Source organism: Sus scrofa, chromosome 14 (genome assembly GCF_000003025.6).
Source record: "Sus scrofa isolate TJ Tabasco breed Duroc chromosome 14, Sscrofa11.1, whole genome shotgun sequence".
Taxonomy (NCBI): Eukaryota; Metazoa; Chordata; class Mammalia; order Artiodactyla; family Suidae; genus Sus; species Sus scrofa.
This window is the reverse complement of record NC_010456.5, coordinates 63,796,860-63,818,720: the sequence shown is the minus strand read 5'-3', so window position 1 is coordinate 63,818,720 and position 21,861 is coordinate 63,796,860. Positions and strand designations below refer to the sequence as shown.

The following is a 21,861-nucleotide window of genomic DNA, read 5'->3' as shown; positions in this document are numbered from 1 at the left end:
TAAAAGTTTAGTTTGGAAGCAGAATCAGCATTCTTATTTCTTTTTAAAAACTCAAGGAGTCATCAAATCCAGTGTCTTTTTAAAAAATCTGTTGGCTGGAAAATTATTGTTTAAAGTAGACACAGGTATTGCTTCTGTATTAAACTGCTAGCGGTAACTCCGTGCTTTTCTTGCCAGTCTAATTGGTGATCTCCCTGATAGGGTAGCATATGTGACACATCCGTAGTGAAGTGACGTTTCTATGTAGTAACTCCCACCATTATCACTCTTCTCAATGGTGGAATATAGACTTTGGCCACATTTTACTTGGTTTTACTAAACAAAGCCAAACCCTGTATTGGAGGTTTTGGTTTCTAATTTCCTCTCACTGAATGGACTGTTTAGACCAGTTTCCATCTAAGAAATGGTTAATACAGTGTGTCATCTGTAATGAGCAAGCACATCTCCAAAGGGGTATTGAAACTTTCTGGGGAACAAATTAAATTTGATTATGCCGGAGAGGATTTTTTTAAAAAAATTTCATTGGAGTGTAGTTGACTTAAAGTGTTGTATTAGTTTCAGGTGTACAGCAGTGAATCAGTTGTACTGGTTCACATATCCATTCTTTTTCAGATTCTTTGCCCATATAGATAGTTAGAGAACATTAAGTAGAGTTCCCTGTGCTATGCAGTAGGTCATCGTTAGTTATCTATTTTATATACAGTGGTGTGTATATTAATCCCATCCTCCTAATTGATCTCTCCCCCTGGAGAGGATTTTTTTTCCATTTTTTAAAAGGTTTTATATAAGGATAGTTGATTTACAATGTTGGGATAATTTCTACCGTTATGACAAAGTGATTCAATTATGCCTATACACACATCTCTTCTTTTTCAGGTTCTGAGAAAGGATTTTTAAACAGTGGGGCAAAGCATTGTGAAATCATGACATCTGCAGAATAGTCAACAGTTTAAAATGCTTTATTGGTGTATTTTATCTGGTTTGCTGCCAGAAGGACCTTAACAAGACTGGAGTTATAGAGTTGAGTGTGGGGGTTTCTGGAGTGGGAGGAGGTTGCTGGGAGGATTTGGTCCCCCTCCCCCACTAGGTAACCAGAGTGCTCCATGCCTGCAGCGCCAGTGTCCGGGCAGCCTTTTCCATGTCAACACCTGCTCATTAGGAACCGGACCAAGACTCCCAAAGAGCTCTCAGATGGCCCAAATTTTGTATTCCTGCCAATCCGCACTAGAATTTAATAACAACCTTGAGGTGAAACTTGGGCCTTTCCTCATTGCTAATCCCCAAAACCATCTGGCTTCCCCTTTCTCTGAATAACCAGTTTTGTGTGTGTGTGTGTGTGTGTGTGTGTGAGAAAGGAGGAGGGTGGTGGAGGGCTGAAAAAAGGGAACAAACTGATCTTACATTTCTTAAAGGACAATCCACTCTCCTTCAGAGCAGATAGTTTCTTAGAGCTTGTTCTTTCCATAGCTTCCCCACCTTCAATTGCCAGAGAGTTGTTGGAAATTTGCATCATTCATTAACTATTGACAAACCTCCAAGTTTAATTCTTTGAAGAAAATGATGCCAAAAAGAAGCATGGAAGTCTCTGGAGTTCCCATTGTGGTGCAGCAGAAATGAATCCGACTAATATCCCTGAGGTTGCAGGTTTGATCCCTGGCCTTGCTCAGTGAGTTAAAGATCTGGCATTGTCACGAGCTGTGGTGTAGGTCACACAGGCGGCTCGTATCCCTGTGTTGCTTTGGCTGTGGTGTAGGCCTGCAGCTGTAGCTCTGATTGGACCCCTAGTCTGAGAACCTCCATATGCTACCAGTGCAGCCCTAAGGAAAAAAAAAAAAAAAAAAAAAAAAGGAAGCATTTAAGTCTGTAATCATGATTCTCATTTTTTTTCAAAGGTTACACACATCTTCTCTATAATTTTCTGCTAGGTTTAGCATACTCGTAGACATATGAGAATTACTCCATAAATACCTGTTGATTCCTGTGCTTTGCTCTACAAAGGTGTTGAAGTAATTTAGTAAGAAATAATATAGGATATGATAGCATCACAGCTTCTTCTGCCCTGCTCCCACCCCAGGGAGGAAATGGAACACAGTGAACCAGATCTCCTATGCATTACATAGAGAATAGCATGGCTGTAGTCCTGTTGGAGGCTTACTCTGGGGCAGATGGCCACCGAATGGAATGGCATATGGGATCAGCTGTACTCCTTAAAATTGTTCTCTCACTCATTGCTCTCCTGAGTATTTGTTGAATTTGGGTATCTTACATGCACATGTAGGATTATGCTACTTCAATCAAGAAGGTGCCTGATAGATATTGTAAATAAGTGACTTAATAAAGAAAGTTTATTTGTGTAGAAATTGTTCATACAGCATATAGAAAACACCCATCACAGCATATGTCTTTATATCACTCAAATGACAGTTGTTATGTTCAAATGCTCCACAGGTACAAGGTAAACTCATACCTATATGTACTTGCACGTATGCACATGTGTTTGTATGTACACGTAAACATTCCTGGCATCAGGTTTTGACCCTACTGTCCATTCTCCCTCTTTCTCAGAGCCCCTCTTTCTCAAATGTGTTGCCTTAGAAGAGGGGTTAACCTTGTTTTGTACAGCCTACAAGCCAAGGGTGATATTTACATTTCTTTTTTCTTTCTTTCTTTTTTTAACAGCTACACCTGTGGCATGTAGAAGTTCCCAGGTTAGGGGCTGAATCATAATTGCAGCTACAGGCCTATGCCACAGCCACAGCAACATTGATCCGACCTGCATCTGCAACCTATGCTGTAGCTTGCAGCGATGCCAGGTCCTTAACTGAGTGAGGCCAGGGATCGAATCTTCATGGAGACTATGTTGGGTTCTTAACCTGCTAAGCCACAATGGGAGCTCTGGTATTTACATTTTTAGGTGGTTGGAAATAAATCAAAAGCAGAAGAATATTGAACCTTATATCCAGTTCCAATTTCAGTATGCATAAATAAAGTTCTGTTGGATCTCAGCCACAGTCATTCACTTACCTACTGTCGCTGGCTGCTTTGTTCTATGGCAGTGAAGTCCTGCAGGTGTGGCAGAGGCCAGCTGTCCTGCAGAAACCCAAATACTTGCCAGCTGGCCCTCTACCAAAATGTTTGCTGACCCCTACCTTAAATGATACAAAAATGAATAGAATGAAATCTGCCTGAATGAAGGCACACCTCACAGTGTTTGAGAAAATATTTCCCCCTCTTTGTCTTTTCTTTTAGGAGAAATTGGAAAGAATAAGAAAATTGTTCTCAGCTTTTATCTGTTTTTAGAGGGGCCTCATAACTTTTGTTTTGTCCAGAACTAGAACTTTATGTCCCATTACTAAGTCTTGTGACTGTATCCTGGAATGATATAATGGAAGAGTAGATATAAAGGTGCTGAGTTGTGGAACATATAGTAAAAAGTTGAATTAGTCTGATTGACAATTTGCCTTCTCAATCAACTTGGAAGAGAAGATCTACCAAGACTCGCCAAGTTTGTAGAACAGGAAGGAAGAGGAGGAATCCCAAATATATTTAGGGACCCCCTAGCACCAGTCTGTATTGCAATCTGCCTTGTATTCATATGCACTGTTTTTGTCTTTTGTGGTGACATGTTGTTACATAAACATTAGCTATTGAAATATATTAGTAAGATGCGTGTATTGTTCTTTCCATTTTACAGAAGGAAGTTGCTATAAACGTTGCATGTAGCCCTTTCTATGACAGTAAAATATGTCAAGAAAATATGACTTTTTTGTCAGACGTAAATCTCTGCATGGTTGATATGGTCCACAATATGAAGAAGAATTATTACCCGAGTTTTAATGTGAATGTTCAACTATTTAAAAAAAATTATTGAAGAATAATTGATTTACAATATTGTGCCAATCCTGGCTGTACAGCAAAGTGACCCAATCATATATATGATATACATATATATTTTTTCTTTTTTTCCTACTGTCTTCCACCATTTTATGTCCTGAGAGGTTGTATGTATTTCCCAGTGCTATGCAGTAGGACCTCATTGTTTGTCCATTTTAAATTGAATAGTTTGCATCTACTAACCCCAAACTCCCCATCCATCCAACTCTCTCCCCCCTCCCCCTTGACAACCACAAGTCTTTTCTCCATGTAGGTGAATCTGTCCTGTTCTATTTGACTATTTAGTGTGATTTCCTCTACAGCCTCTGGCATAGTGTTTAGTTGTTGTTCTCCTATCCACGGCTGCTATAATATGGCCTCATGAATCAACTAATTAGATACTTTATTCTCCAACACTGAGTCTCTGTTTTCTTTTGTGCCCCACACTCTTATATTCAGGGTCAGCAAATGACCACTGAGTAGGCCAGTAGTTTGATGACTCTCAAATCCCATCTCCTTCTTTATATTTTTGTCTTTTTGTTGTATCTTTTAAGAAATATGTTAAAAGTGGACACACCAGTAGAAGCAGCATAGAAAAATCAATCATTGCATCCTACCATAATTGTATTTCAGCATCACAGAGTGTGTTTGCCAGGAGAGAGCCTTTAGAATTCCTTTACATTCCTACAGATATGGAACTAGGGACTCAGGAAGGGCGAGGGGCTTCTCTGAGGTCTTATAATTACTTGTAGCAAAGTTGGGGGGAAGAGCTATTGTGCCTTCCTTGGTTATTTGCATTTGCTTCTCCATGGGCCACCTTAAGTATGATTCTGCTAGAAGCATTAAATAATAAGGGTTCAGTGAAAAATCAAAAGACTATCATTTTCTAGAATATATTATGTCTATGAAACAATGAGACTTGATTCCCCAAGATACATAGGACGATTTATTCCATGACTCGGTGGATAGATTACATTAGCCATTTTGGAATAGTTAATAAAAGGTAATGGAAACTACGATTATCCAGAGTGTTTAAGAGAAAGGTAATACAAAAGTATATGTACTCTTTATCTTCAATAGTAAGTAAATATATTTGAACCAAACTGACTGCTTGCAAAACCATGGACATTCAGTATCTGGCACTGTGATCAGTTTCTTGGTTAAGAGGGCTCTTTGGAGGGAATTCCCTAAGAAGAGTGGAAGGCTCAACTCACTTGGCCCCTCATTATCTTTATTTCTTTTTCCTAGAGAATCTAAAAATGCAAAGAAGCAGAGCACCCAGGAGCAATTGTTCCTTCTCTTGACACTTCCAGCCAGTTGTGTGCTTTATTTTCTTCACGACACGTGTCACTCTCTGAACTTTTCTTTTTCATGGATTTGTTGACTGGCTTACTTCCCCTGTCCCATACTCACAGGAAGGGAAGTTGCAGAGAGGTGGCCCTGTCCATCTTATTCACCATTGTATCACCAACACCTGGGACAGTGCCTGGGCTCTAAAGGGAATTCTGTATTATCTCTTCATGACTGAGCAGTTGGTCAGGTTGACTCGAGTGGCAGTTGTCAGATAGTGTTAACTCCATGGATGGGGAGGAGAGCTGTCATACCTGGCCTCAAAAGCTTTGTTCTGCATGCTGACCTCTTGGTTATATGGTAAATGTCCCTACCCGCTTCCATAGCACCTGTACATGTATTGTAATTGTTGGTTTACTTCTCACCCTTCCATCGATGACTTGAGGAAAGGGACCAAGTTCCACTCACCTCTCTGCCTAAGTGCCAAAGACGGTGACCAGCAGAGTGAGTGAGTACACGAGTGCTACTTTTAACATGAGCACCAGAGGACATACTGTATTTTTGTGCTTCCCCTTTTCACTGCTTAGGGTCTCCTAAGGCTTGTTTAGACAAATATCTGCCTTCAGGAAAACAATTTCTGGAAAGCTGAGCTCTCTTTTTATTAAAGTAAGTTCTCTATACAGACAGTCACTGTCCAAGAGAAATTTAGGGTGAGCCACACATTGATTTTTAAATTTCAAACAGGCACATTTAAAAAGCTTTTAAGGAGTTCCCTGGTGGCTCAGCAGGTTAAGGATCCAGCATTGTCACTGCCATGGCTCAGGTCGCTGATGTGGTGTGGGTTTGATCCCTGGCCCAGGAACTTCTTCATGCCTTGGACATGGTTAAAAATAAAAATTAAAAAAATGAAAATCTTTTGGAATTCCCATTGTGGCTCAGCAGGTTAAAAACTCAACATAGTATTCATGAGGATGTGGGTTCAATCCTGGCCTTGCTCAGTTGGTTAAGGATTGGGTGTTGCCGCAAGTTGCAGCATAGGTTGCAGATGTGGCTTAGATCTGGTGTGGCTGTGGTTGTGGCTGTGGCCCAGATGCAGCTCTGATTTGATTCCTAGCCTGGGAATTTCCATATGCCACATGTGAGGGCCATAAAAAGAAAAATAAATTAAAAGATTTTAAAAAGTGATATCATACTTTTATTTCTCATAATGATTTATATTTTTTCCTATTACAGCTGGTTTACAGTGTTCTGTCAATTTTCTACTGCACAGAAGGTGACCCACTCACACATACATATATACATTCTTTTTTCTCACATTATCACACTCCATCATAAGTGACTAGCTATAGTTCCCAGTGCTACACAGCAGGATCCCATTGCTTATCCATTCCAAAGGCAATAGTTTGCATCTATTTACCCCAAATTCCAAGTCCCTCCCTCTCCCTCCCCTCCCCCTTGGCAACCACAAGACTGTTCTCCATGTCCATGATTTTCTTTTCTGTGGAAAGGTTCATTTGTGCCATATATTAGGTTCCAGATATAAGTGATATCACATGGTATTTGTCTTTCTCTTTCTGACTTACTTCACCTAGTATGAGAGTTTCTAGTTCCATCCATGTTGCTGCAAATGGCATTATTTTGTTCTTTTTTATGGCTGAGTAGTATTCCATTGTGTATACATACACCACATCTTAATCCATTCATCTGTCGATGGACATTTAGGTTGTTTCCATGTCTCGGCTATTGTGAATGGTGCTGCAACGAAACTTATGGGAACACGTGCTGTGACATTACTTTTAATGTAATTTATTTAACTGAATGTATCCACATATTCTTGTTTAAGCACAAATCAATATATAAAATTATTACTGAGATATTTTGCATTGGTTTTGCTCCTACTGTCTTGAAATCCACTGTGTATTTTATATCTCACAATGGCTACTAAATTATCATCAGAAATACTTGATCTATATTTTGTTTCATGAAATTTTAAAGTTGAAAAAGTAGATTCATGTTGTTTCTGCACTTAAATGTGTGCCAATATCTGAACTAAGCTGGTTGTTAAATTTACATTATTCAATTAAATAAAATTCAGAAACCCAGTTCTGCATTCATACTAGGCTAGCCCTGTTTCAGTGCCAAGAGATAAATCTGACTGGTGGCTACTATTTTGGCCAGCCCAGACTGTAAACTCTTCTTCATAAACCTTTCCTATTTGTTTTTTTTTTAAGGGCCATACCCACAGTATATGGAAGTTCCTGGGCCAAGGATTGATTCTTAGCTGCACCTGTGACCTACACCATAGCTGCGACAACAATGGATTCTTTAATCCATTGTGCTAGACCAGGGATCAAACCTGGGCCTCTGAAGTTACCCAAGCAGCTACAGTCACATTCTAAAGCTCACTGCACCATGGTGGGAACTTCAACCTTTCCTATTTCTCTTCCTTTATTTCCAAATACCCACCACCTTCTACCACCTTGAATCACTGTGTTTTTGGGTTCCTGTGTGGATGTCTTTGTGGCCACCAGCCCTGCTTGCTCCTTTTATAGGTCCAGGGGCCCAGAGAGGATGTGGCTTATCCAGTACATTTGTTTGTCCATGACTCTCAGTGCCAGCTTTTTGCTTACTGCTCTACCAGGCACTACCAAGTACCTCCTTTGGGTTGGACAGAGTCAAGGGCTGTGCCTGGGGGAGTCTGACATTAGCAGTGAGGGATTCCCCTTCTCTCTGCTGGCCATTGTGTGTGTGACAGAGACACCCCAAGGAAGCCGTCCCTGACCACCCACCCCCACTGCCCCTGGGAGGTGACAGAAGCAGCTGGCAGCCTGGGCCAGCTGGCTCTCTCCAGGCTGAGGTCATGCTGGTGAGTCGGACAAACAGCCTACTCCAGGGACAGAGGGCAGACTGAGCGCTAAGATGGATGGAATTGAGGCTGGTGCTCATTTATGCAAAGGCACTGCGCCTGCCGCCAGTGTGGAAAGGACCACCAACCCCTCAGTGCTACCTAGTCACCGCCCTATTTTTTTTTTTTCTCACGTCTTATCTTAAAATGAAGAAGAATCTATGACTCTGAGTTACGAATTTCTTAGGGTGCCTTTCTGTCATTTACAATCACTGACAGGTTTAGTGCTTGTTTTCTTTCTCCTTCCCCCACATGGTTCAGAACTCACTCAAGGTCTCTTGACATCATCTTTATCTAGGGTGCCAGAATTAATGCGATGACGATGGATCCCTTTTTCTTTCTGAAGGAAAAATATTTTGACTCACTTATGGTGAGACTGCTCTGCTTCTGAGAAAACTCAAGTGGGTGCAGCACTAAATGGTTCTCAGCCCATCAAAACATGCACTTTGCTAGTTATCAAGAGCCAGGAGCAGGGTTGAGAAGGTGCAGCCTCTCTGGTGACTGGAAGCTTTTTTTTTTTTTTTTTTTTTTTTTTTTTTCCATTTCTTTCCTCACTCCTATTCTCCACTTCTCCATACCACTGTGTTGTGTATTTTTTAAGTGCACAGCTATTGTGACTTCCAAATCACCAGTGACAGTGTCCTCTCCATGGAGATCAGATGCATCTCTGTCTGTGTGTCAGCAGTGTGGAGAGGCGAAGAATGGTCAAAGCTTGTCGTGAATTCCTGGCAAGGTATATGCCAGAACTGGGGAGAAAACTGCCCTGGCTGTGGTAAAATGTCTGGTGTATTGATTAAGTTTTATTTTCATTGGCATACTTAGTCACAGTGTTTGGATTCCTGGATTGGAATTTATTTGGGGGTATAACTGTTCCTCCAGATGCCAAACTGGAAAGTGCTTTTCTCTTTCTTTTATTTATTTATTTTTTTGGTCTTTTTGCCATTTCTTGGGCTGCTCCTGCGGCATGTGGAGGTTCCCAGGCTAAGGGTTGAATCGGAGCTGTAGCCGCCAGCCTACACCAGAGCTACAGCAATACAGGATCTGAACCACGTCTACAATCTATACCACAGCTCATGGCAACGCTGGATCATTAACCCACTGAGCAAGGCCAGGGATCGAACCCACAACCTCATGGTTCCTAGTCGGATTCGTTAACCACTGCGTCACGACGGGAACTCCTCTTTCTTCTATTAGTTTAATGCTCTAATAATTCATGGACAAGAAGGACTCTGGGAGTTCCCATTATGGCTCAGAGGGTTAAGAACCTAACATAGTATCCATGAGGATGTGGGTTTGATCCCTGGCCTCACTCCTTGGTTAAGGATCCGGTGTTGCTGTGAGCTGCGGTGTAGGTCGCAGATGAGTTCAGATCTGGTATTGCTGTGGCTGTGGCATAGGCTGGCAGCTATAGCTCCAATTCTACCCCTAGTCTGGGAACTTCCATATGTCATGGGTATGGCCCTAAGAAGGAAAAAAAAAAAAAAAAAGTACTCTCAATAAGTCTCATCACCCTCTGGTAAGAAATCAGGAACTATTTTGACCAAGATTATGAGGAAACTTAACTGACTAAAACTTCAGTTGTCAAAGGTATAAACCAAGGAAAGACCAGGACTCCTCCTTGCTGGGCTGTGCAGGATTTCAAACCATGCTCATCCAAGCTGTCTTCTAAAGAAAAGCTGTTCCTCTAGGACATTCTTCTTCAAGTCAGCCAGGCAACTCCATTCTCATGCTTATTCTAAATACTTTTCTTTCTTATCCAAGCGGCAGCTGTGGCAATGCCAGACCCTTTAACCCACTGTGCCAGACCGGGGATCGAACCCACGCCTCTGCAATGACCTGAGTTGCTGCAGTAGGATTCTTAACCCACTGTGTCACAGTGGGAACTCCTCCAGTTAATAAAAATTCGAAAGATCACTTTTATGTTACTTCAAAAGGATGGTTTAGGAATTCTTGTACCTGGAATTTTTATAACGCCAGAACAATTTCTTTTTTTTCCCTTGAGAGTAGTGGCTTAAGAACTCTTTTCCCTTAACTTTCAGTAGTTCCAACATTCCAGGCATATGCCATCCCTATACAAGCCCTATTCATTACACCCTCATGGCCAATGTCAGGGAGCAGGGCTAGAGAACTTACCCAATACATTGATGGAAGCTTGCATTCTCATTTAAGTGGGGTGCTTGCTATAATGCTGTTTCTGCATCTCCTTTTTCTTGCTGTTGGAGACCTGTCACTCTGCTTAGAGACATACTGTCGTACCAGCTGCACAGCTTTACTTTGAAGATTCATCCTAATTTTGTAATCACCCAGAAGAGAACATACTCTTGAGAATGAAGTGGCAACGTTTCATAAAACTTCAGCCAAAGGATGAAGTCTTTAAAAGTTCTTTTCATGTTTGTTTCAGCTCTCAGAAGGGATTGCTTTCTAGAATGATTGACAGAAGTGTCAGTTCCACTTGGGAGGAACAAAAGCTAATATTTGTGGCAATCTTGGGTATATGCCTTTGTTTTGAGAATAAGAACACAAGGGGCTTGCACATTACCTGCCAGGGAATGTTCTGGGCAGGACTAAGATTTTAGTAATATTACCAGCAAAACCTAGGACTCACAAGGCTGCTTTCTTTGGCAGTATTGCCATTTAAATTTCTTCTAGTTGAGGAATTCCCTGGTGGCTCAGTAAGTTATGGATCTGGTGTTATCACTGCTGTGGCTCGGGTTTCTGCTGTAGTACGGGATCCATCCCTGGCCCAGGAACTTCCACATGATGTAGACACTGCCAAAAAAAAAGTTCTTCTAGTTTAGAAATGGCAGGCAAAAAGCTCATATTTTCAGTAAGAAATAAAATCTAAACAAGCTATATCTTATAATTTATTTTGGGGTTAACCACTTAGCAAAAGCCAGTAACATACAAATTCATATTACGGTGGCATAAAAGTCATGACAGATTCTCAACTTTGGAACATTTTGGGAAAGCAAAGAATTATTCCAAAGTGGAATGTGTTGGAAATATTTGAGCCTGTTTTCCTAATTTCCAGCTATGCTTTTGCTGATAGAGATCAATGGGAAAGTGTAGCTTTGCCAGCCTGAGCTTGAGAAGTTACCTTGATCGAGGGTGCTTATAAATAAATTTCAAATTATCGTTAGTGTCTATGAAGGAAGAAAAAACAAAAGATCCTGGAGCCAGTGGGAAATCCGCCAATTTTTTTAGCTGGCCACCCTTTTGAGCTTGCTGAAAATAAGGAAAGGAAATTATACAAATGTTCCTGAAAAGTACAGGATGATTGGGAGTTCCCTGGTGGCTCAAGGGGTTGGGGACCAGAAATTGTCACTGCAGCGGCTCAGGTTCAGTGCCTGGCCCAGGATCTTCTACATGCTATGGAAAAAGCATACAAAAGTTTTAATTGGTATTCTTTTCTTCACCCAACCTGTTACTATTACAATAAAAAATTCTTCTGTGAGAAAAAGACATTATTAGGAAGATCCAGGTAGAGTCAGATCTGAGTCTCACTTAATCCCCCACCTTCCCTCCCCTCATGGTTTCATAGACAGTGGAGAACCTTGAACTCTTCCTTCTTATACACAGTTTCTGTGGGAAAACAAATTCATGAGCATCTGTGCACGCAGTGGGAGTGCTTGGCCAGAGTGATTTTCATGTGGTTCACAGTGAAGCCTGAGAGGTGCGTGCATTGCACTTGTAGTAAGAGGTCACGGTCATGGTCCTCCTTTCCCTTCCATAATCTGTCACTGCCCAGCAGAAAATATAAGGCGCCCTGCAAGGGAAGAAGGAGAAAGGCCCTTGATCTCCTAATCAGACCTACAGTGAGGAGTGGTTGGTGGGCTGCTCACATGAGCTCTTAAACAAGTGGATGACAGCTCTACAGAACCCCAGCCACGTCCCCATGCGCCACCCCTGACTTGTGTTTTGGACTTTGTGCTTTGGCCTTCATGCTTTTTGACAGTCAATCCTGCAAAGTCAAACGTCAAAGTTAGGGACTTGAAAGTACTGAAAGCACATACACTAAGTCTTTTCCTTGAAGCATCATCTGTAAAAAAATTTTTTTTATTATTTTTCTTGCTCCTTTTCTTGGTGAGTTTAGGTTTTCCCACAAGGACTCAAACGTTTTAGGTCCAGGCTGACATTTCCGCCATCTCTTTGCGAAAGCAGTGTGGACACCGTGTGTTTGTGTGCGTGAGTGATTCCTGACTGATTCAATTTCTTCCGGTGCCTGCGTCCTAGCAGAAGACACCCCAGCAGGCCTTGAGCACCGCTGCTGCTTCTCTTGCCATCATGAATATTCAGAGGCTGCAGTCACTGAGGACTCAGGTGGCAAAGATAGTAAGGTGATGGAAGCACACCCTAAGGTCCACGCTGAGTCCACAGTTTAGTGCCTCTGAACCCCTGATTTCAGCCCAGATCGCCTGTTCTCTGCCCCTTGGAGCTCAGGGGAGGGGAGTCCTGGGGAAACTCCTATGAATCAGGCATCTGTTCCAAACCCCAACATGCTCACGGCTTTCCGTATGATGTGTTGTAATCAGTGTGTTGTTTTTAAAAAGACAACAGGCCCTTCTGTAGCCCTCCCCCACAAAATGCATTTAGGCCAAGAGAGTTCAGCATAAAGGATGCACTGTGGAGGCGGCAATGCATGCATTGTTTTCCCCGTCAGAATCTCCAGAGCAGAATTTTGTGCATTTCATAAAATCTTATTTTACATTATGTTTTAAAAATCACCACCAGCAGTTAAGACTCAAGTAGGAACCGCTCATTCTCTTATGGGTTAAATTCTGCTGTGTGCAGACCTAGTGGTGATGTATAAATTGCAGCCCTGTCTTTTTTTTTTTTTTTTTTTCTTTTCGAGGGATTCTAAAATAGGTTTTCAGAATTAGGGCTGGATTTTTGCTCCTGCCTGCGTGGTGACTCTTGAATTTTCCCCCCTTCAGAGAAGCATCCTTTGCCGCGTTCCCCCTCCCGTGGATTCACTTAGACACTTCCAGCTGGTGGCAGGGGATACAGCCATAATACAGCTCCCTCTGTCCCAGCTGTCTTTTGCACCACGGTACATGCATTGCGATGGCTGCACTCTCGTGCCTTGGCTCAGGTAGAGGAAGGTGTAGGATGAAGGCTGGAGACCGTCATTGGGCTTTTTAAAGCTTCAGCTTTGCCAGCATCCTTGCCTTTTGAATGCCTTCCTGCTTTGAGTCCAAGGTTGCTCTCTCCAGTGATTAGAATGCTGCTGGAAGCCTGATTAAAGGTGCCTGAGGATATCACCTTTTACCAGGAAGCCCCTGCCGGCTTGAGAGGATCTTTTTCAATGCATTATGGCTCATGCAGCCTCACAGTTAAAGAAAAACAGGGATTTAGAAATCAATGCTGAGGAAGAGACTGAGAAGAAAAGGAAACACCGCAAACGGTCCCGGGATCGGAAGAAAAAGGTAGCTATGTATACCAGCGCATAGATCTTGCGTGGATTCTTTTTGTTTTCCTCTCCTCTTGGCATCTGTTAGAAGCTTCGGGGGCTGTTTTTACAGGCTGTATCGAGTGTAAATTGGGTGTGTAAGTTGGGTGTGTAAATTGGGCACAGATGATCTAAGCCTTGCGGTCCACCATGGGTGTAGGATGGGCAAGGCAGGGGGACATTTTCTCCTGTGTGGGGGTGATTGCAGTGCCTCTGCGGGCTTTTACTTCACATGGGCATGTTTCCATGACACAGAAAGGTGTTGCAAGGGAGTTAAAAAGTAGTTGCTTCACAGCCCAGTCAAGGTTAAATGGACTGCCGTGACTTAGGATCCAGGGAGAGGCCGGAGAGCCAGGCTTTGTACTTCTTACAGTTCCGTCTCGTGGAAAAGGAGCTTTTGTGCTAGAACTGTGTCACATGTGTGCATTTCTCGGGCAGCAGAGCTGTGACCTTAAAGACGTAGTCCCAAAAGTCATTTCCTGCTGCGCTTTTTTGGTGTCTTCCTTCCTTTTGCCTCTCATTTCTAAAAGGTACTTTTACTGAGGTTGTGCAGTGGAAATAAGCTGCCGGCAATAACTTTCTTTTGTTAAATGCAGCTAACATCAGAGAGGTTGGTTTTTCTCTGCCAGCTGGGAGTGATCGTCCTGGATGCAGGACGTCCCCTGACATGGCAGGGACTTGCAACCTTCAACACTGATTGCTTTAGATCAAAGCATGGGCATTGATGCTCTGCTACTGATAGCCTGATTCCGGGGAGCAAAGAGGAGGATTATTCTACGTCAGCAGTGTTTTATTACAGCCTGAGAGTACTTACTGTTGGATGGCGGTACCCTTAAATATGACTCCTAGGTACTGACCCTAATGTACTTTTCTTCCATGACAATTAATCCAAATTGAGTAAAAGGACTGTGATCTGAATACAGAAGTCAGGTCATAAAGCATTTTGATGTCTCTTTGTGAAAATTCCCAAGGGAACGATCCTCTTAATTTGCTCTGAGCAGCAAGGCACGTGCTTTCCAAATGACATGCTGGTGTCGTCCCCTACACCTTCCTTTCAGGGGGATGAATTGTGATTATTTTCCATGTCTTTGCCATTTTCTTCCAAGTTAGGACCTAGAGAAGTGGCGCCTCTGCCTTCTGTTAGCTGGCAGGCTTTCTGAGACTGAGTTTGTAGGGCTGCAGTTCTCCTGCAAGATGCTAAATCTAGGTAGTTCCTGCTTCAGGATTCTTGTAAATAAAACTTCTTGACTATATTTTGACAGAAGTACAAACTAAAGTTAGGAAATTCTCCGCAGGTGTGTTTCATAGCCTCTCAGAGCAGAGTTGTTAGGGAATTGCCATGTTTTTCCAGATTCTGGTCTAATTTTAGTGAATTCGGGTTTGTCTGTGGGTCATTCACTCTAGATTGTCCCCTCTTTCTGCAAATCTCTAATCCCCATCCCCATCCCACCATGGTAAACTGGCTTCTGAGAAACATGGGCACAGGAGCATATATTTGGCTCAAGACACAGTGTCATCCTTAATGTCAATACAGAGTTACTAGCTGGGCCAGGCTTAGGGACAGCGGTTTCCTTTGGGAGCAATGACAGGTCTGCTGCCCTTGTGACTGGTCCCCTGTTTGACTTGGAAGGAGAAAAAGGAAGGGTCGAGGCAAAGGGAATTTCTGGGCTCACTGAGCTGAAGCAAATGCTTTGTGGACCAAAATGCTTTGTTATAAGGACAACAGAGTCTGTCCAATGTAAATCTCTTAGCAACCAGAAGGGCACATGGAGAAATATCAATATCGCTATTGTCAATGCGCAGGCAGATTTCAATGTTTTTGTTCTCAGGACACTCACAGAGTAGATCCAAAAAGGGGCTCGTGGATAACACTTTCATTGCTGTTGGGCTTGTTAATTCACAGCACAGTATACTATGTCTATTTCCCATCAAAGGCACATGTATCACAGAAGATTGACTTTTCACAGGCCAATGATCGCACAGACTGCTTTCAGTGTGCAAAGTTAAGATTAAATGCCTCCAAAGACACTAGATGTAGATCTCTTTCTGTGATATTAATATATGTAACACTCATTCTCTACCAAGTGAATTATTTTGAGTTTCTTTCTAAGATCCTGAAGAAAGCTTCTAGGCTACTTTGCTCCAAGCTGCAGGCCCCATGTCAATTGGAAAAGCTGCTTTTAAGTATTTTGTGGGTTATTATGGGGAATGCTGCCTTTCTCATATGCGGAAATAACTTCTAGGATCTTTTAATTGCCTTAAGGAACACTGAGTACTCTCATAAGACCACGAAATACAAAAGAAAAACTTTAAAGAGTATCTAGTTTATAAAATAAGGAGTTTGATTCACAGTACCCCTGTAATTCACATTTGAGCAAGTCCAAGCCGAAACTTTCTTGATTATATTTATATGACATCTACTCATACAGTATGGGATATTACTAAGCATTATAATCAAATCATACATGTAAAATTAACACTTGATTTACATTTCATCTTTTTTTTTTTAACCCAATGAGTTACACACTAGGTCTATTGTAAATATTGATAACCATGAATAAGTGATTACCTATCAAAAAAAGTAGAAGGAGTTCCCATTGTGGCTCAGTGAAAACAAATGAGGTTGCAGGTTTGATCCCTGGCCTTACTCAGTGGGTTAAGGATCCAGTGTTGCCATGAGCTGTGGTGTAGGTTGCAGATGCGGCTAGATCCTGCATTGCTGTGGCTGTGGTATAGGCCGGCGGCTACAGCTCCGATTCAACCCTTAGCCTGGGAATCTCCATATGCTGCAGGTGCGGCCCTAAAAAGATTTAAAAAAAAAAAAAGTAGGAAACTTCTAGGAATTTATCATTAGTTGAATTTTTTAAAGGATGTGGTTTGTTCTCATCACAACAACTTTAGTGTTAAGAAAAAGGAAATCTTCCTGTTTGTTAAAAGGAAATTTGTCTAGATGGATGTACTCGTAATCATTTTATCATCAAGTGTTCTGGCTTGAAGCAAAAAAAACCACAAAGTTTCAGTGAGGATCTAGTATTAACATTTCTTACCCCCATTGCTCTTTCCTGAAAGATCCCCCCTTCCCTCTCCTTTCCTGATAGGTTGGCAGCAAGTAGGAGGCCTGCCAAAGGCAGACAGTGCCTTTGGGGGGGTGAGTTTGGACCCATGCCCTCATTCAGCAACTTCCAGGAAGAAACGCTATAGCTCTGGAACCCAGCTGGGTCCCTGACCACAGGTGGTGGTTCGTAGAGGTTCCAAGCCACCATGAACCCACAAGGGTGAGAAGTCACACACACTCCTCCATCTCATACTTTTCCTTGTTGCCATTGGTTTCTCATGCAGTGTGACCTACATGTTTTACCTTCCCCAAAAACTATAAAATATACTTCAGGGAGTTCTGTGGTGGTATAGTAGTTAGGACTTGGCACGTTCACCTCTGGGGCCTGGGTTTGATCCCTGGTCTGGGGATGGAGATTCCATATCAAGCTGCTGCATGCCATGGCTGAAATAAAATAAAATACATTTCAGTAGTGAGGGATATTAGGAGAATTGACTTAAATTTAGTCAGTAATTTTAAATGTGTTGTTGTATGTATTTACTACATCCTGTCCAAAAAAAAAAAAAAAATTAAGATGACCTGTGGAAATTTATACTGAAATTTTATGGAGTTCCCGTCTCTCTCTGTATGAGACACATGAATATATGGGGATAAAGTGGCAGTTAATTCCATGATTAATATCCTTTCTGATTATTTATGTCAAACTCACGCAGCTAGGCAGCAGCAGAGCAGGAATGAATATTCATAGCTTCATCTTTGCATTCACGCATTCATTCAGCAAACCTCTACTAAGTGACTTCTGGTGTCAGGCATTGCATTCCATGTTGGAGACAAAGCTGAAGGAGGCAGAGTGGCAGCCTCTCTGCAGAGGGTGGCTAAAGAGCTCCTTGTAGAGGGAGAAGGAAGAGGAGAACACCATTTAAGACCCTACAGAGAGGGAGCCACCAGCTAGACCCCCAGTGCAACTCAGGTAGGCTCACAGAAGGTTCTGGGAATAGCTGAGCCTTGGAGGAGGAGTAAGTGATGCAGACAAACAGGATAGGAATCCCAGTCCCCCAGTGGAGGAAGTATGAGAGAACATTCATACGTGTAAGAAACAAATAGGATTTTGGAAGAAGGGGACCAGGATATATGGCAGGAAAAATGGCTGGGGCTGGTCCATGAAGGTCTTTGTATGTCATCTTACAGGGTTGGAAATTATCCTGCTCAGAGGAGAGAGGGACCTGAGTGGACTTCCCTGGTAGTCATAGAGAGAGGAGACTCAGTAGCTTTCTGGGTGAGAACCAATTCTCAAGCTTCAGTGTTGTAGACAGCAGCCAGGAGAACCACCAGGAAGCACATGGTGATGCAGGCACGAGAGATGCTGAGGGTCTGAACCAGGGCTGATGGAGAAGGGGGTGTTGCCTACAAGAGATATTTAGGGGAAGACTCAGTAGAACTTGGCAGTGGATCGTATGTAGGATGTGAGAGGGAGAGATCGGATTCTAGGGTAACTGCCAAGTTTCTGGCTTGAAGCGGAAGATGAAGAATTAAATTTCCTGGATTCATTTATTTTCTCCCAGGACATTTCTTGACCTCTTAAAAAGGCACCAGGTAGGATTTAAAATTGCTTTTTTTTTTTAGGTGGGGGTTCATTGAATCTTCACAACAACCCTGTGAAGGAGGCGTTACTGTTATCCCAGTTTTATAGACGAGGAAACCGAGACAGAGCCTGTAAGCTTTTCATTCAAAGTTCCCACACTATTTAGTGATAGGGATGAGATTCCAATTTGGACCCTAACTCTCTAGCTTATGCTCTTATCTATTGCACTATACTGTGTATGTAGTTAATATTTTCACAGCTACACCTCAAAGTGGGCTTGATTCAGAGAATCTTCTAAATAATAGGCTATTTTCCAGACATCCAGAACCTTGAATAACAGGCTTTATATTTCTAAGTATTGTAGTGAGTCTTTTTTTTTTTCTTACCCTCTGCAATAGATTTTAATATTTTATCTTAAGAATTTCTTTTTTTGGCCACACCCATAGCATGTGAAAATTCCTTAACTAGGGCTCAATCCCACACCATCTTCTTGGCTGGACTCTTAATCTACTGAGCCACCAGGGAACTCTTCTTTAAAAAAAAAAAAATTGGAAAATGAAGTGAAAAATAGAAAACACCAGGACAGCAAATCCTCAAAGACATGTTGCTGTCGTAACAACACAACAGTGTCTTGGGTGCTTGCTATATACCTGGCAGTGTGCAGAGTGACTTCCCATGGATTATTCCATTTTTTGTACTTTCATCCCCATTTTTTCATAGCTAAAATCAAGGCTTAAAGAGAAGAAAGGACTTGCCTGAGGTCATACAGCTAGTGAGTGGTAGGTCTGAGCTTAAACTTAGCTCAGAGGACTTTGGAATGAGTATTTAATCACTGGGCTTCAACTCTAGCAATCTCTTTAAGAGCTCAAGCAATTTAAGAATTTGAGAATAGATTTCAGAAGGCATGGACTATTGAATGTAATCACCAGATCTCTGGGGAGCCTGGTTTCTCTGTCAGCATACTTGATATTCTGCAGTATAATTATGTGTTTACCTGGGTGTCTCACTCAGGAGACTATGAGTTTTTGAGGGCAGAAGTGGTATCATAGTTCACCTATTACCAAACTAGGGCTTGCAGAGTAGGCAGGTGGGTGAGAAGTGGGTGGAAGGTAAGAGAGGGAAGGATAAGGATGGATGGATAGATGGAGAGGTAGATAGATAGATGGATGGTTGGGTGGGTGGGTGAATGAATGGATGGATGGATGGGTGGATGGATGGATGGGTAGGTGGCATTGGTGAATGAGAGACAGTATCATATAACAATTAAGGACATGCACCACAGAATAAGATTGAGGAGTTCCTGTTGTGGCACAGTGGGAACGAATCCGACTTGTTTCCATGAGGATGGGATTCGATCACTGGCCTCTGTCAGTGGGTCAGGAATCTGGCATTGCTGTGAGCTGTGGTGTAGGTCGCAGATGTGGTTCAGATCTGGTGTGGCTGTGGCCGTGGTGTAGGCTGGCAGCTGTAGCTCCGATTAGACCCCTAGCCTGGGAACCTCCATGTGCCAGAGATGTGGCCCTAAGAAGCAAAAAAAAAAAAAAAAAAAAAAAATAAGATTGAGTTCAGATGCCGCTACTGTCATTTAGGTGGTGTGACCTTGGAGGATTTATTTAACCTTTCAATGCCTCAGTCTCTTCACATGCAAAATGAATATCATAATAGTATGTACTTGGCCACAGGGTTGTAATAAGATGTCAATGGATTAATATTGGCCCAGTGCTTGACACAAAGTAGGAGCCATACAGTGGTAGTTGATGTTCATAATGGATAGACACATTAATAGAATGAATGAACTCCTTCCAACCTGAGCCTCTAGGGAGTGTACCAACAAGTCAACTCCCTGAAGCCAGGCAGGTAAGCTCCCTGGGAGCACAGTCCGCTACTGCTTTTTCCACTCTTCCCCACTTGGAAAAGAATGGGTGGGAGAAGTATTTTCACTCATGGGAAAGGCTATAAAGCTTTGTCCGTTGGTCTTCCACAGATTTAGGAGTAGGGAGGCAATTGGGTAAGACATGCCAGCTGATCATTCTCTGTACTCTCTGTTGCAATCGTGGTACATTTTTCCCCTCAATAAAATTATCTGTTCATTAAAAAAACTTAACACTTGTTCTTGATCAATTACCTTTATAACCATACAAGTTCATGTTAGGGGATAAATTATATATTTATTAATTTTTGACTGTGTTATTTGAAAGGTTTTTGTTAGTTTTGTCACCAACACGCTGCAGCAGTTGAACTGTTTCTTCCTTACTCTTCAGGCCCTTGATATTTTCTGTCTTTTCATTTTCCTTTGGCATGATGGTAAATTTTTACATGTGTGTATTACGTGTTTTATTGCGTGTCAGTATGGAAAAGTGATAGATTTTGTAGGTAAGCTTGAAGGAAAAGAGGATTTAACAATGCTTTAGATTCTTTATAGTTATGAGAAAAGTTTACATTGGGAATTCCTTGGTGGCTCAGTGGGTTAAGTTTCCCGCATTGTCACTGCTGTGGCGCATATTTGATCCCTGGCCCAGGAACTTCTGCATGCTGCAGCCATGGCCAAAAGAAGGGAGGGAGGGAGGGAAGGAAGGGAAAGAAAGGTTTACATTAGTCCTATCACATTTTACCTGCATTGGTGCATTTAATAAAGATCTATCACGCACCTCCACTATGCCTGTTGCTGTATGGGGACTGGAACGATAAAGGATGGGACCTGTAGGTCCAGCTACCTGCTTTCTTTTAGATTCTACTTGTATTACTCTATACAGGTAGGGGTGAAGGACTGAGGAAAAAACGAGTATTTTTAGTGAACTTCCAGTGTGCTGGGTGCCTTTTGCATTCCTCATCTTATACAAATTCATGACCACACTGTGCCATAGTGTTACCCACATGTACAGAGGTATTAGCCTAAACTTGTTATGTAACTTGCCTGGGTTACAGAAATAGCTGGGCTGAGGGTCAAGGTTTCTGTGGTTGTGAGTCCTTTGCTTGGTCCACCAGAACCTCTACAGAATGGTTTTTGTTTGTTTGTTTGTTTTTAAGGGAGGTTCTTATTAATAGACATCTATGGTGAATTCTTATGTTAAGGGAAGAATGGTCACCTTTGAAATGTTAAAAGTTAAATTATTTAGTAATTGGGATTTTTATAGATTAATCATTTAAACCTAACTGCAAAATCAAATACTGTAGAAGCCATTACCCTTAAGTTAGTGTAATTCTACAATTAAAGCAATTTTGAAGAGGAATTCAGTCACTGAACAAACAAAATAGAACCATTGGCTTATATCTATTGATGTATAGGTTAAATATTGAAAGAGAATGTCTCGATGCAATGTTATACTGTCCATTACATAATCCGAACTTTATTCTAGAGATATTTGGGTAGAAAGGTGACATTTGGAAACAAGCAGTCTGCTATAATTGTGCCCAAATTGGTGTTTCTAGTTTGTACAAATTGAAAGTAGAAGTGTTGAAAGCAAAGCAGTGGAAATCAAGCTTGCATCTTTTACATATAAATCAGATTTTTCTGGCGCTTATCCCATTCACTCAAGATCATGCTTTCCTGGCCACAAAGTGGTGTCATGAACTAAAACAGTCCATCCTTGTCAAATATAGGGGCTGCCCATAACATGTGTAGATTTCATTGTATACTTAGTTGGTTCCAGTAAATTATTTCACAATCCATAGGTGGTCTTCTACTCATTAGGATCCTATCAGGAGTT

General features: G+C 41.9%; 1 protein-coding gene across 1 annotated transcript in view; it reads left to right on the top strand.

The window, feature by feature from the left end:
- Window positions 9,501–21,861, top strand: part of ANK3 (ankyrin 3) — a 393,067-nt gene continuing 380,706 nt past the window's right edge. The window contains 1 exon segment of the mRNA XM_005671012.3: window positions 9,501–13,494. Coding sequence (XP_005671069.2) covers window positions 13,381–13,494 — 114 coding nt within the window. The 5' untranslated portion in view covers window positions 9,501–13,380.